This window comes from Sus scrofa, chromosome 15, assembly GCF_000003025.6.
Source record: "Sus scrofa isolate TJ Tabasco breed Duroc chromosome 15, Sscrofa11.1, whole genome shotgun sequence".
Classification (NCBI taxonomy): Eukaryota; Metazoa; Chordata; class Mammalia; order Artiodactyla; family Suidae; genus Sus; species Sus scrofa.
Genome location: NC_010457.5, coordinates 71,152,614 through 71,167,698, shown reverse-complemented (window position 1 = coordinate 71,167,698; position 15,085 = coordinate 71,152,614). Strand labels below are relative to the sequence as shown.

Here is a 15,085-nt window from a genome sequence, read left to right as displayed (position 1 = left end):
CATTCTTTTTTCTTACATTAAGTGTTCCATCATAAGTGACTAGACAGAATTCCCAGTGCTACACAGCAGGATCCCATTGCCAATCCATCCCAAAGGCAATGTTCTGCATCTGTTTGCCCCAAGTCCCAGCCCCTCCCGCTCCCTCTCCTTACCCCTTGGCTAATTCTGTATGATTTACGGTAATGCTAGCTGCCATAATAGGTAAATACAAATTCACAGTGAGTTAACACAGGAAAAGTTTATTTCTTGTTCATGTCAGAGCTCCACATGGGCATTCCTAGTTGGGTACCTTCCATGTGGTCATTCGGAGACAAAATCTTCTTCTGTCCCATGGCTCTCCTTTCCTCTAGGTCCTTGTCATCATTTCCATTCAATGGGAGGGTGGCATAAGAGAATAAAGGGCAGTATGTGGGAGATTTTTATGGATTGGGCCTGGAGGTGCAACCCTACATGTGCTTATTATATCCCATTGACTGAAACACAATCCCATGGACACAACTAGTTGCAAGGGGGAAAAGAAAAAGGATTTGGTAAACATCTAGTCACTGTTTACTAAAATTTCTATGACCTGAAATAGAGAAATCTTTATATTTTATTTACTGCTGTTACAACTTGTGTATATCTGAGAATAAACCACCTATGTAACTTGGTTTATTTACAGATTTAAATTTGGAGTGGAACATTTTAAATATCGATTAAGAGAAGTGTAGCTTTTTAATAGATCAAGTTGTGGGAAATGACATTGAATGGTCATTGGATGGGCTCCAGTTTTGACACTGAAGAGAGCAGAAGTGGTTGGACAAGGTAGCTTTGACACATGTTATCAAAGTCTTGCATAGGCAATGTTCACTCAGTGTATAAGAAAATTAAGATGTATAAGGAATTTGTAATTAGCTCAACCAGTAAGTTTGATAACATATTAGAATGATATTTTTCATAGACAATTTTAGCTTATTTTCTCATTTCTGCTTATACAGGTAATTAAAGTATACAGTGAAGATGAAACCAGCAGGGCTTTAGAGGTTCCTAGTGACATAACTGCCAGAGATGTTTGCCAGCTGTTGATCCTGAAGAACCATTACATTGATGACCACAGCTGGACCCTTTTTGAGCATCTGCCTCACATAGGTCTAGGTAAGGATACAAAATCAGAGTCATATTGATTTTCTGTCCCTTATAGCTTTGATCATATGGCAGAGATTTTCTTCACTTGTAGAAAAATAAAGGACAATGATGAATAGTCCTTTTCTTTGATTTTTATTTTGTTGGTTTTGAGAAAATAAAGTAGCACAAAATGGAAATAGGGATAGAAATATTAAAAATTTGCCACCCCTCACTGCTTAAATAATGATCTGTGAAAATTTGGGAGCTAACCCATAGAGCCTAAATTGATGGAAAGAGGAGTTCCCGTTGTGGCTCAGTGGTTAACAAACCTGACTAGGAACCATGAGGTTGCGGGTTCGATCCCTGGCCTCGCTCAGTGGGTTAGGGATCTGTCATTGCCATGAGCTGTGGTGTAGGACACAGAGGCGGCTCAGATCTGGCATTGCTGTGGCTGTGGCTGTGGCTGTGGTTGACAGCTCTAGCTCCGATTAGACCCCTAGCCTCTGTGCGGCCCTAGAAAAGACAAAAATAAAAATAAAATAAATTGATGGAAATATACATTTCATAATAATCTTTAGTAGCATGGTGAACAGTTTTTTTTTTTGAGAGGTTTGTAGAATACGCTGTTATTTGAATACTTTTTTACTTGATTATAGTACAGACATTGGAGGTGTTCCTAATAGTGGTTCTCTTAATGGGAGTGTACACCCTAAATATTTCTTAAAGAAATAAGTAATTCCTTTATGTTTTAAAAAAATCCTATTTATTTTCAGTTAGAAATGCATCTCTGTATTGTGAACTGTAAAGGCTCCCCACCGTAAATCATTTAAAATGTTATAAAGAATTTTCGTTCTCTGCCAGGAGGAGAAGGAATTGGGCAATAATTTTATCTCTCCCTTCTTATTTTTACAGATATTTCTGTTAAAAAAAACATGTCTTCATAATAAGTATTGAGAAAGGAAGGAGTTTTTTATGGCAATGCCATTCAAGTCTTTGAATTCTGTATTAGTTTTCGCCTGGCTGCTGTAACAAATTAGCACCAACTTGAGGGCTTAAAACAACTGAAGTTTATTCCTTCACAGTTTGGGAGCCCAGAAGTCTGAAACCAGGGTCACTGGGTTAAAATCATGGTATCTTCAGGGATGAGCTGTCTCTGGAGGTTCTAGGAGAGAGTCCATTTCTTGCCTCTTCTAGCTTCTTTGTGCTGCTGATATTCCTTGGCTTGTGGCTGCATCACTCTAACCTCTACCTCTGTGGTCACATTGTGTTCCCTTCTGCCTGTGTGCAGTCTCCTTCTACCTCTGTCTTATAAGACTAGTATCATTTAGGGTTTAATCAGAATAATCCAAGATAATCTCCTTATTTCAGGATCCTTAAATCAATCATATCTGCCAACTTTTGTTTTTGTTTGTTTGTTTTACCATGTAAGAGTACATTCACAGGTTCCAGGGATTAAGATATGGATATATTTAGCCTACCAGCAGTTCTTTTGCTTTATATATCAAATGACTTTTGGTGATAAATAATCAAAATTATTTAAAATAATTCATCAGTGACAGCACAATTTGTTCTTTCAGTTTGTTTTAGGAATTGAGGAATTTATACCTAGTCATGAGAATAATTCACTTCCTTGCATAGCTAACTACCAATATATAAAACATTTCCTATATTGAAACATAGAGGGTTTATACCCCAGAGCAATATGCCAAAGTAAGGTTCAGTTCAGATAAGAAGTCTTGCTTTGTCTCATGAAATATAATAAAGAGGATGTTGGCAGAAAAGGTATGTTCTTAAGAGAATCTGGCTGGTTTTTTGTTTGTTTTCTGTTTTGTTTTTTGTTTTTTTTGTGTTTTTGTTTTTGTTTTTTAATGCACCTGCAAAATATGGAAGTTCCTAGGCCAGGGATTGAATCTGAGCTGCAGCTGCAACCTATGCTGCAGCTGCAACAATCAATGCCAGATCCTTCACCCACTGAGCTGGGCCAGGGAGCAAACCCACACCTCCGCAGTGACCTGAGCTGCTTCAGTCAGGTTCTTAACTCACAGTGCCATAGCAGGAACTCCATGGAAGGTCTGTTTTTAAAAGATTTTGGAAAGTGGTTCACTGAAAGTGCTTGCATTTCCTGAACCATTCAAAAAGTATATGTAGTGCTTGCAGTTTGAAGACTGCTGTCCTAGGATGTGTCAGAACCTTGGGGAGCGGATAGAGTGAACCTGTAGAAAAGAAGCTTGGCTAGTTTGACAGTCTCCACAGGGATTCTGAACCTCCACCCGCTCTCCCACTCCCCTCTGTGATCAGTGGTATGCTACAGCATGTCAGCTCATCTCCACAGCTGAGCACATACATGCCAAGAAAACCCTGAATCCTGAAGGTATGCTATACTGGTCTGTGTGACTTGCTGTCTCACTTCAGAAAAAGTTCAGCATATGTTTTCTTCATTGCCATTTGTGATTAATTTAACTTCTATTCACCATCATCAGTCTCTTAGAAGTATGATGCTGGAGTTGGAGTTCCCTTCGTGGTTCAGGAGTTAACGAACCTGACCAGGATCCATGAGCATGCAGGTTCAATCCCTGGCCTCCCTCAGAGGGTTAAGCATCCAGCATTGCTGTGAGCTGTGGTGTAGGCCAGCAGCTGTAGCTCTGATTCAACCCCTAGCCTGGGAACTTCCATATGCCGCAGGTGTGGCCCTAAAAAGCAAAAAAAAAAAAAAAAAAAAAAAGTATGATGTTAACTTTTAATAGACCCTTGTCATAATTCCAAACTATTTTGTTTGCTGATGCTTATAGAAATAGTCCTCGTAATTAGCATAATATATAATTACAGTATTTCGTAGCCTAAATTTTTTCTCTTGGTGAGACTTTAAAAATCATTAAATGTTTTTTGGGTTATAGTCACTGCAATTTATTCCTAACGAATAGCTTGAAGTTTAGTAATAAAATCTACTCTCTAAATCAAGCAGCAGTTTTCACGGAGACCACTACAAGTTATGTTAAGGAATAAAAAGACTTGTGCAAGTCTTTTAATGTAGAGTCTTAAAATGGAACATTGAGAATTGAGCTACATACTAAATTTAAACTTTTAGCCATAAAATAGAAATATATTTCTTCATTATTGTATTTTCTGGAAACTACTGAAATAAAATCAAAGATGTGAGAGTATTGTCTCATGGCTTAATTAACCAATGCATTTGACCAAAGCTTAGGAAGAAGAAATTTAGTTCCAGAGCTTTTTTGTGTCCTTTTTTTTCTTTTGTTTTACTCAGATGATATCTCTATACAGTAGAAAAAAATGCAGACATTAATGCTATCCAAATACTAATGTGTATTAGATTTACTACCTTCCATTCCTTTTTTTTTTAAATCTGCTTTGTCTCTGTGAGAATACTCTGAAATGTTAGATAATATTAATGAATATCCAGCCAAATGCTTGAGGAACAATTTTGTTTTGTTTGTTTGTTTTTTCTTTTTCTTTCTTCTACTTCTTTATTTCACAGTATATAATAATACAATAACCACTATTGAGATATTGTGGTCTTCCTCAGCATTAAATATAAAACCAGTGTGTTTCTGAATTTTATATGTGTGTATAGCTTATAAATACATTTGCAGTCTATTTAATCCAAGAGTGGTATTGAGTAACATTTTTGCCATTTGTGTGTTAAAATGAATGAAAAGAACTGGAATGGGGTGTTTCTGCCCCGTAAGTATGATATACAGCCAGAGATGCCCTTGGTCAACAGAGTGTAGTACTAACACCTTCAACTATAAATCTTCTTTCCCTGCTGTTGACATAAAGGACTAAAAGACAAACCATTTGCCCTAAGTTTGGTGACTAGCTAGTGAGTTCTGCATATTATTCAAGAGATATTGTACACCTCTTTGATAAAAATAATGAGTTTCCAGCAAATAGAATTCTAAAAGTAATGATGTGGTCTATTATTTTAAAAAATATATTTCTGGGGTTCCTGTCATGACTCAGTGGTTAACAAACCTGACTAGTACTCGTGAGGATGAGGGTTTGATCCCTGGCCTCACTTAGTGGGTAAGGATCTGGCATTTCCATGAGCTGTGGTGTAGATCACAGACACAGCCTAGATCCCATGTTGCTGTGGCTGTGATGTAGGCTGGCAGCTAAATCTCTGATTTGACCCCTAGACTGGAAACCTCCATATGCTGTGGGTGGGGCCCTAAAAAGAAAAATATATATTTCATATAAAAATAATTCAGCTCATTATAAATAACTTAGAAACAAAGATGTCAAGAAGTAAACAATATTATCCATAATTTCACAACATGGAGGTAACTTTTTTTAGTTTCTCTATTTTACTATAATCCCTATCCTGTGTGTTCATTTGTGTGGAGTATCTTATTTTGTGTGTGTGTGTGTGTGTGTGCATTTTTTTAAAATCCTGAGTATTTTAATTTACTTTTTCTTTTCACTTTTAGTATTCCACAAAAACTAGCAACTTTTCCCGTCTTTCCCTATTACTTTCCTCAAATGGTTTAGCAAATTGACTGTTGCACCAAGCCTATTGTGTGTGTGGATCCTGGGGGTACAGTGTGAACACAGCAGACAAAAAGCAGTGCCCTCATGAGTTTGCATTCTAGTGGGAAGAGAAAGATGAGCTGTGTGGCTAGCATGTGTAATCCCTTAGGTAATGATTAGTACTGGGGAGAAAAGGAAGGCAGGGAAGAGGGACAGAGCTTCAGGTGGGTTGGAGATGCACTTCGCGTAGATCAAGGAAGGTTCCCTGACTGCATGATGTTTGAAGAGGGCACAGGACAGGAGCAAGTCTTACCCTTAAATGGAAGAAGATTGCTCTAGACAAAGGGAACATCAGGTGGGAAGACCCGGACGTGGCAACGTGCTTGTGTTCAGGAAGCAGCCAAGAGGCCAGCTCTTAGGGAGTGGAGTCAGTAGGGTGGACTGTGACAGGAAGGGACTGCATGGAGCTACCGCAGAGCCAGCTTAGGCAGGATCCCAAAGCCAGGGAGGGGACTTGACTTTCATGTGAAGTGAGGGGAAAAGCAAGCGGAGGTCTTTGTGTCAGAGAGCAGTATGATCTGACTTAGTTTTCAAGTCTGCTACTGAGAAGACCCGAATGCAAGTTTTGACCATTTGGAGGCTAAGCAACTTTGTTTTGCTTTTACTGCAAACTACCTGTGACTTCTTGGCTTGATCCTTGCCCATCTCTCATTTCTGCTAGTTGTGCACACCCCGTTGTACCGTCTTCCTCTTATGGTCTGCACACCTATGAGACTTAGTGTTTGTGAAATCCTGAAGTCTTGGAGGCAAGAACATTTTGACTTATGGAATAGATGAGAGTTGGGAGTTTTCTGTGCTCTAGTTCACTTTCATGTCCCAGAACAGCTTAGGAAAGTTTCAGAGACATTCTATGTTGTTGATAGATGTGCTACTATTGTTGCTTGTGATCTATTAAAGCACACCAGAAATTACCAAATTCAGAAGGAGGAGCACAGAACATTCAAAATATGGTAGGGTTATGGAATCTAAAGTCTGTTTTCAGAGTGATACTTTCCATGCAAAGAAAACTTCAATCTTGTCGGCATTTTTTTTTTAATCACTGAATCTGCAGTATATGGAAGTTCTCTGCGCAGGGATTGAATCTGAGCTGCAATGGTGACCTATACCGCAGCTGCAGTGATTCCAGATCCTTTAACCTACTGTGCTGGGCTGGGGATCAAACCCATGCCTCTACAGCAACCTGAGTCAATGCACTTGGACTCTTAACCCACTGTTCCACAACAGGAACTCCTCCATTTGGTATTTTTAATATGAATGCATACATGTAATGGCTAACATACATGTGCATCTTCTACACACAGGGCACTTACATAGAGGTTTCACATTTATCTTGATAGATGCTCTCAATATTTAGCCTCATAGCAACCCTACAAGGTACATTTTTAAATCTCCATTTTACATACAAAGAATCAGTAATAAAATACCTGGCTCAGAGTCAGACTTGACACACATCTGTCAGATTCTCAGGTGTATTCATTTTCTGTGGAAGCAGGTTTGCTTTTTCCTCACCCCAGCCAGTCAGGCACATGTTTTCAGGATTCTGTTCTCAATTTGTCTCTCTTACATGCTCCATCTCTCTCTATCATGCATGCTGTAAATACAGATTTAAATTTTGAACCCTCAAGAACATTTTCAGATAAACCTTCCTTAGCAAGGTAGTTTTTAAATTATTGGGATCAAACTGATCCAACCTAGTCCACGTTATAGCAGAGCCTGATGTTTATTTTGGCTGAGCAAAAGGATCACTTTGGAAATGACTTGTTCTTGAGTTTATACACAATGTGAATGGTAATATGACATTTAGAACTTTGAATACAATATCAATATTTAATTCCTCTCTCCATAATTATTAATAATACATATTAACATGCTTCCCAGAATTTCCATATGTGGAGTAAATCATGGAAGGCTGCTAAACATCATGATTTTGTTATCAGTCGCTGATTTGGCTGATTTTAGGTTGTGTTATGATGAGTTTCTACTTAGAGACACACTTTTAGAGACACCATTTTCTAGTTATAGACACACTTTTAGAGACACCGGTTGTCAGTATATCAACAAGTATTTTCCCTTCTCTCATAATACAATAAACCAAATTTTGTAACTTGGTGTGTTTTACTTCATAGCCACTGGATGTCACTATAGTTCCCCAGATGGAGTCCTCTGCTTTTATGATCATTGTATGAGGATGGTGGAGGGGGGAATAACTTCAGTTTTAAGTCTTCTGGAACTTAATGGGATCCATGTTTGCCTTGCTCCCATTTTGATTCCTAATTGAAGCCATGGAATGAAGCAGCAGCAATTAACACAGTACCTCAAGCGCATACCTATGGACTCCTCGGGAAGTGGAATTAATTGTATTTTAGTGTCATTGCTAGGGACAGCTGAGATTTCCATTGTGAATATCATCGAGGAGTGGCTTTAATAAGCAAAATGAATGACTGGAGGCTTTTAATGAAACCATTTTTAATGTGTGCAGCTATACCCACGTGATCTCTTTAAGACTGAAGCAATGCACAGCCACCTGCTTTGAAGCTGCTCCTTCACTTTTTTCTCTTTTGCAAAAGGAGCACAGATGTCTTTCGGATATCTGTTGTCTGGAGCTGATGCTGATACATAGTTGTACTTGCTGTGCTGTTTGGAACCTCCCAGCCATCAGAGTTGTGACCACCCTTGTCACCAGCAGAAATAATTGTGAAGCCCTTAGGACACATGTGCTTCCTTTTCTACTGAGACTTAGGTAGCCCTGACCTGAGCTTTGAGGTGACATGTATTCTGGTAACACACTAAGGCTGGGGGTGGAAAAAATGTAACTAACAGAGTATCATAATAAACCTGCCTTGTGGTCCAACAGATTTTTCCTTTTCATATTCTCATAGCCTGAGTTCAAGTCTGATCATCTCTCTCCTGAGGAATTCCTTTAGCCTTACAGTTCGTCTTTCCTCTTGCCTCTGGTCATACCAGTTATTCATCAGAATGCAGAACCAATTCACATTGCGTTAGGGTCCAAGGTCCTTTGCAGGGCTTGTCATACTTATGACCTGACTACTCCTCCTATCTCCAGCCTTGTGTCTTGTTCTCCCACCCTAAGTTGATACATTAAAGAACCTCCTGTAGTCACCTGCATTCATGCTGCTTGGTTTCATTGCTCATGCTGTTAAGATTCTCAGGAAGTCCTTTCTTACCCATCTTTACCTGGGTAACTGCTGTGCATCCTCCAAGGCTTACTTGGAACGTTAGCTAAAAATGGCAATAAAGTATAATTGTATAATAACTGCTAGCCATTTCCTAAAAATACTTGTAAAAACAAAGTAAGGTGAAACCCTTCAGCTGCTCAAGCTGACTGATAGCTTACGTAGTACCACAGGCTAGGGAGAGGAGAGAGAGAAAAGCAGTTGGAGGCATCCCACACTCAGTCTTGTGAAGTTTAGTCGCCCTTTCCACTTGGGAGCAGGTAGGAAGACACATCTGCTTCTTCCATATGCCTGGTGCAGACTTTTGCTTCTCAGAAGCTAATTGTTTCTTGAGACAATCAGTGTACTTGCTGGCACCACCTTTTCTCATACATCCATTAGGAAGGCATAGTCCCCAAAAACAGAGTGGCAAGGAGTGATGGAGATAAACTGTGTCCTTGGAAGTGATGCTCCCAGAAGTGCACGCTGTTGTGGGTGTGGGAAACAAGCAAATCTGGATAAGAAATAGATTTAAGGCAGGATTATATACAGTATCAATTAATGAGAAAAATAAAACCTAATGTTCTGATAAGGAGGGATGTTGTAAATTACAGTACATTCATAGGATATGAGTAAAGCAGCTTTCGATCATGTTTTTGGAGTTTTTTCCTTTGAAGACTGATGTGGGCAAATGTAAGATTGTAATGATTATTGAGTCAAAGAATATGTCTTTCACAAAATTGAGAAAACATTGTACGTGTGTTTATATATGTTATCTATATACAGTGATCTAATTTAGGCCCCAGGGAAAAGACAAGAAAGGAATATACTGAAATGTAAATTGCTTATTCCTGATTGACAGGCTTAAAGATGGATTGTGATTGTCAACTGGATACAGACTTTTGCTTCTCAGAAGCTGGTCATTTCTTGAGACAATCAGAATACTTGCTTTCACCACCTTTTCTCATACATCGACTAGGAAGGTACCCGGCTTCCCCTCCCCCCCCAAAAAAAAACAGAGTGCTGCAGGAGTGATAGTGTGTTATTTATTTATCGGCTTTTTTTTTTTTTTTTTGTCTTTTGTCTTTTGTCTTTTTTAGGGCTGCTCCCGTGGCATATGGAGGTTCCCAGGCTAGGGGTCCAATCGGAGCTGTTGCTGCTGGCCTACGCCACAGCCACAGCAACGCCAGATCCGAGCCACCTCTGTGACCTACACCACAGCTCACAGCAACACCGGATCCTTAACCCACTGAGTGGGGCCAGAGATCAAACCCGCAACCTCATGGTTTCTAGTCGGATTTGTTTCCGCTGTGCCACGACGGGAACTCCTGGCTTTTTGTCTTTTCAGGACCACACCTGATAGTGTGTTTTTCAGTTTTTCCGTAATGGAAATGTGTAATTTTAGTAATCAGAAAAAAAATCACAATTTTTTTAACTTGTTAAGAGATTTTTAAAGACAACTCAGACTTCCTGAAGCCCCAAGTTGGATCAAGTACCCATCTTCTGTGCTGCTGTGACATTTTCTGCACTTGTCTTAATAGCGATCATATTAAAACTAGTCCATAATTCCATGAGAGGTGGAACTCTGTGTACACGTACATCTTTGTAACCCAGGATCTAAGATAGATAAATGGTTTTTGAACTAAGCTGTACCAAATTCTAAGTATGTATATAAACCCATTCAAAGGATGGATTACAAAGTACATAGAAGAAAGAGACTTGGGGAAAAAAGCCAAAGAAATCATATGCCATGCCCAGATGGAAATGTGCTCTCAGTCCTTAAAGGATACACTGGGTAACTTAGGATTTATGGAAGCTGTTTCTTAGCTTTTTAGGTATTTACAGTCAGCTTGAGAAAATATATATGCAAACATTTGGTAGAAAAATAAGGTTTTCTTTGAGTACAAATTGTGATTATTGAGTCTGAGCTAATAGAGGACCGTTTCATTTTGTTGAAGAATGACCCACAAGGCCTTTATACCCATCATCTTAAGTGTCAAGATTTTCCTATTATTGCCCTTGGGAAGCTGAACATGGCAGTGGCAATTTTCCAGGGGATCTTGCTGGTATTAAGTAGTTTCCTTAGGGTAAGGAACCTTTTAGAAACTGAGCCTTGTTTTATTCTTTGCTTCTCCAGTTTTTGTTTTGCTGGGTTAGAGGCTGTTCATTTTTATCTTAAAATAAGATTGAGAAAATGTATGTAGTTTCTGCCTAGCACAGAGAAGTTACAAGGACCATTTGTCTCCTGGAGTTTCCTGTAACAAAGGTGTACAAAGAATTGTTTTCTGGGTGAATTAGAGCTAAAAGCCACTTTTGTTTCTTCTCTTATCAAGTGATGAGAAGAGTAGGGACTCTGGTTTCTATTTGAGTCCCACGCTGTACTTTCAGTAGATTCAGTGAAGAAATCCAAGCAGAAGGTCACAGGTGAACACTTTCCATTCTGGGAGGATTGAGGTTTTTTAAAAGACTTTGAAGTTAAATCAACAGTTTCAGCAGGAACTTCTTTCTTCTCTTCTTTTTCTTTCTTTCTTTCTTTCTTCTTCTTCTTTTTTTTGAAGAAAGAGTTTCTGAAAATTAAATAGAAAACAGAATTATGTGTAGTTACCACTATTTGGTAATATTTCATTCTATTAACATAAGACTTCACTGATCTGGGAATAATACTTAAAGTGAAATGAAGCTCTTGCTTTTGTTTTAAGAAAGCTTTTTTATCACTCTTTTGGAAGGCTTTTTCCCTTTTTCCTCCTTTTCTGTTGTTGTTTTGAGGTTATTTAAGATGGCTTCTCCTGTTTTTCTACCTACACGTAAGTGGTATTTGATCACTTTTCGATACCTGAAAAATACTTCAAAAAGCTTTTTTTTTTTTTTTTTTTTTCCGCTTTTTAGGGCTGCACCGACAGGCTAGGGGTCTACTCAGAGCTGTTGCTGCCGCCTCCACCACAGTCACAGTCACAGCAATGTCAGATCCTTAACTCACCACTGAGCAAAGCCAGGGATTGAACCCGCCACCTCATGATTCCTAGTCGGATTCGTTTCCACTGCGCCACAGTGGGAACTCCCAAAAAGCTTTTCATGTAGACTTATCTCTGTAAAGTTTTAATAACATATCTTAATATAGTATTTTAGATGAATTTATGAAATTTTCAAAGTAAGGTTAAAAAAAAATGCTAAATTTATGTGAATGATACCCAGGGTCATTTCTCAAATAGTAACTCAAAAAGTAGTTGAGTTCATTCTAGGTGACAACTCCTAATTTTTTTTTTTTTTGGAACATTGCAGCAAAGAGCTCTAAATATAGAATTAATAGAATATTACTTCTATATTCTATAATAGAATTTTTGTGATATTTAAAAACTGTAAGTTACTCTGTTAAAGTTGGCTTGGTTTTAGAATGGGGCTATAGAGAAAGAGTCAAGAGAAAGTTTATTAGACTCCATCTAGACAAATGTTTTGTTTTGCCTTTCTTAGGTGTTGGTGATGATGTCTTATTTTATGCATAGGCCTTGGCAAAGCAAAGCTGGTCTTCAGCCACTTTTCACCTCCCCTTTAAGCATTTTTCTTTTCCTCTCAAAGTAATTCACCAAGCATTGTATCTTCATGTTGAGCTTTCTCCCTATTAAGATCTGTGTTTAGTTCGGTATCTACATTTTTTTAAAAAAAATGAAATTTCTGTAAGATGTGATTAACTGATAATCATCAAGACCTCTTGCAGTTCTTTTTTTTTTTTTGTCTTTTGTTGTTGTTGTTGTTGTTGCTATTTCTTGGGCCGCTCCCGCGGCATATGGAGGTTCCCAGGCTAGGGGTTGAATCGGAGCTGTAGCCACCGGCCTACGCCAGAGCCACAGCAACACAGGATCCGAGCCGTGTCTGCAACCTACACCACAGCCCACGGCAACGCCGGATCGTTAACCCACTGAGCAAGGGCAGGGACCGAACCCGCAACCTCATGGTTCCTAGTCGGATTCATTAACCACTGCGCCACGACGGGAACTCCCTCTTGCAGTTCTTTTATTGCAGCATTAATCCTTTAATGTCATGGGACTTGGCTTGGGGATGGTATATATGACAGCACATCTAAATGGGGATCCCAGTGATTTATCAATGTAAAAAGAATATTTAATGTAATTTTAAAAAGCCAGATTCTATAATAAGTTTTATCTCCATTTCCAGATGAGTCTAAGTGGTAGAAACCTATAGCTGCATTTGATCCTCTGGATTTTGTTTGCTTTTTATGTTTTCTAAATTTTCAATAGAATAGTGCCATAAATCGTCTTTGAAGGAGTGGAAAGTGTGTCTTTTGCTTTGCAGTGTACTTGAGTTTTTGCCAGCTTTGTTTGAAGACATTTTTTCTGCTTAAGATTACCAGACTATTGTCCTGAAGCCAGTAATTGCATTATTTAAACATTTGGTATTATAGTTCCATGAAAATTTCTGCAAATGTTGTTTCCCATATTTTTCCATTCTAGATTGGTATGCTGGGCTTTATTTGTGTGTGGCTAACAAAACCACAACTGGACTGCTGCTTTTTTGGTGACTACACATACGATACTAGTTCTTTTGTGACCCATTTGACATAGCTTTTCAAATAAAGCTTGGTTTTTCCAGTCTTTTTGTCTTACTCTCTTTTTTGATGAAATCCAAATTCAAATGGCTGTGGGGTTAAGATTAATAATAATTTGAACTATTGCCCAATTAAATTCTTTCCTCTTATACTCAAAATGTGGTTGTTTATTTTCATTAATTAGCAAATGATTATCGAACACTTTTCAAGATAAAAGAATTTGAGGCAGAAACTTGAGAGAGATTTAGCTGATATAGAAAGAAGGAGTAGGATATAAATAGACCCAGCAGAGGTGGCAGAGGATGCCCTTCCAGTGGGAACTGTAGTGAAGGCAGAGGCTGTGCTGTGCAGAGGAAGGAGCAGAGACTGGGGGTTACACATGTGGCTGCCATTCAAATCCTGAGACATTTGCTATCCTCAAGTTCAGGTTTATAATCTGTAAAATGGAAACAGAGTTTGCTCATTAGATTATCCTTTTAGTTTCCTAAGGCTGCTTTAACAAATAGTTTGCTCATTAGATTATCCTCTTAGTTTCCTAAAGCTGCTGTAACAAATTACTGGTGGCTTAAAACAGTAGAAAGGTAATATTTAACAGTTTTGGAGGTGCTAAGTCACCAATGAATTTCACTGGGCAGAAAACAAGGTGATGTCAGGGCCACACTCCTTCCAGGGATGCTGTAGGGCATCTCTTCCTTGCCTCTTCCCGCTGCTGGTGGCTGCCATCATTCCTTGGCTTGTGGTCACATCACTTGAACCTCTGCCTCTGTGGTCACACTGCCCTCTCCTCTTCTTTCTCTGTCAGATCTCCTTCTGTCTCTCTCCTAAAAGGATACTTGAGTTTGGATTTAGAACCCATCTGTATAATCCTGAATAATTTTCTAATTTCAATTTCTTTAAGTTAATGACATCTGCTGATGCTTTGCCATATAAGGTAACATTTATAGATTTGAGAGTTTAGGACCTGATGCCTTTGGGGCCATTATTCAGCCTACTGCAGATCTTATAAGAATTAAATACAGTAATGAAAAAGGTCTTAGACTGAGGCATGCAAAGATGTAACTTCCTTTATTTCTATAACTTGAATTAATTTCTGACTCTGAGTTTCCTGACCTCTTAATGGCAGACAGTTTAATCTTCCATTATTGGTTTGCTTTATGGATTGTTCTTAGTTTTGTTTGGATAAATAGTCAATTTAGTTTAGTTCTCTACAGGTTTAAGATACTCTCAGTTGAAGGTTCAGCCCTACTTTCACTCTTCCAACTCTGGTGGAGCATTTAAGTCCCAGGAGGTATTTGTCTAACTCCTGAACAACTCTTCTCTCATGTTCTAGAAACTCTTTTCCTCTCAACCTTATTGTCTATCCTGTAAAGCCCCCTAAGTTCATGGCCTTCTCTTAGCCCTCCCACACTCCTTCTGAGGGACCTGACACTGCAGCACTCTTTCCTCATCCTGACTTGCTATGGACCCATCTTCTTTGATAGTACACTTAGCTATTGCTTTTCTGCCATGTCAGATGCAGGGCTTCTACTTGAGGCTAGAAGCCTCCTAAGACTACACTGATTTGAGCCACACAACACTATTAAACATGATGTGGGGTTTTATCACCATCAACTCCTCATCCTGAAAGGGTCTTAGTTCTGGAAGGGGCAAGCTATGGACTCATTGGGACCTAACCCCCCCACTTACTATCTAACTCCCT

The 15,085-nt window shown here is 38.9% G+C and overlaps 1 protein-coding gene across 4 annotated transcripts in view; it reads left to right on the top strand.

Moving 5' to 3' along the window:
- Nucleotides 1-15,085, top strand: part of GRB14 (growth factor receptor bound protein 14) — a 127,499-nt gene that overhangs the window by 79,728 nt on the left and 32,686 nt on the right. For all 4 annotated transcript variants that reach the window (XM_021075427.1, XM_021075428.1, XM_021075426.1 and 1 more), the window contains one exon: nt 978-1,134. In XM_021075427.1, the coding sequence (XP_020931086.1) occupies nt 978-1,134 (157 nt within the window). The remainder of the gene's footprint in view (nt 1-977; nt 1,135-15,085) is intronic.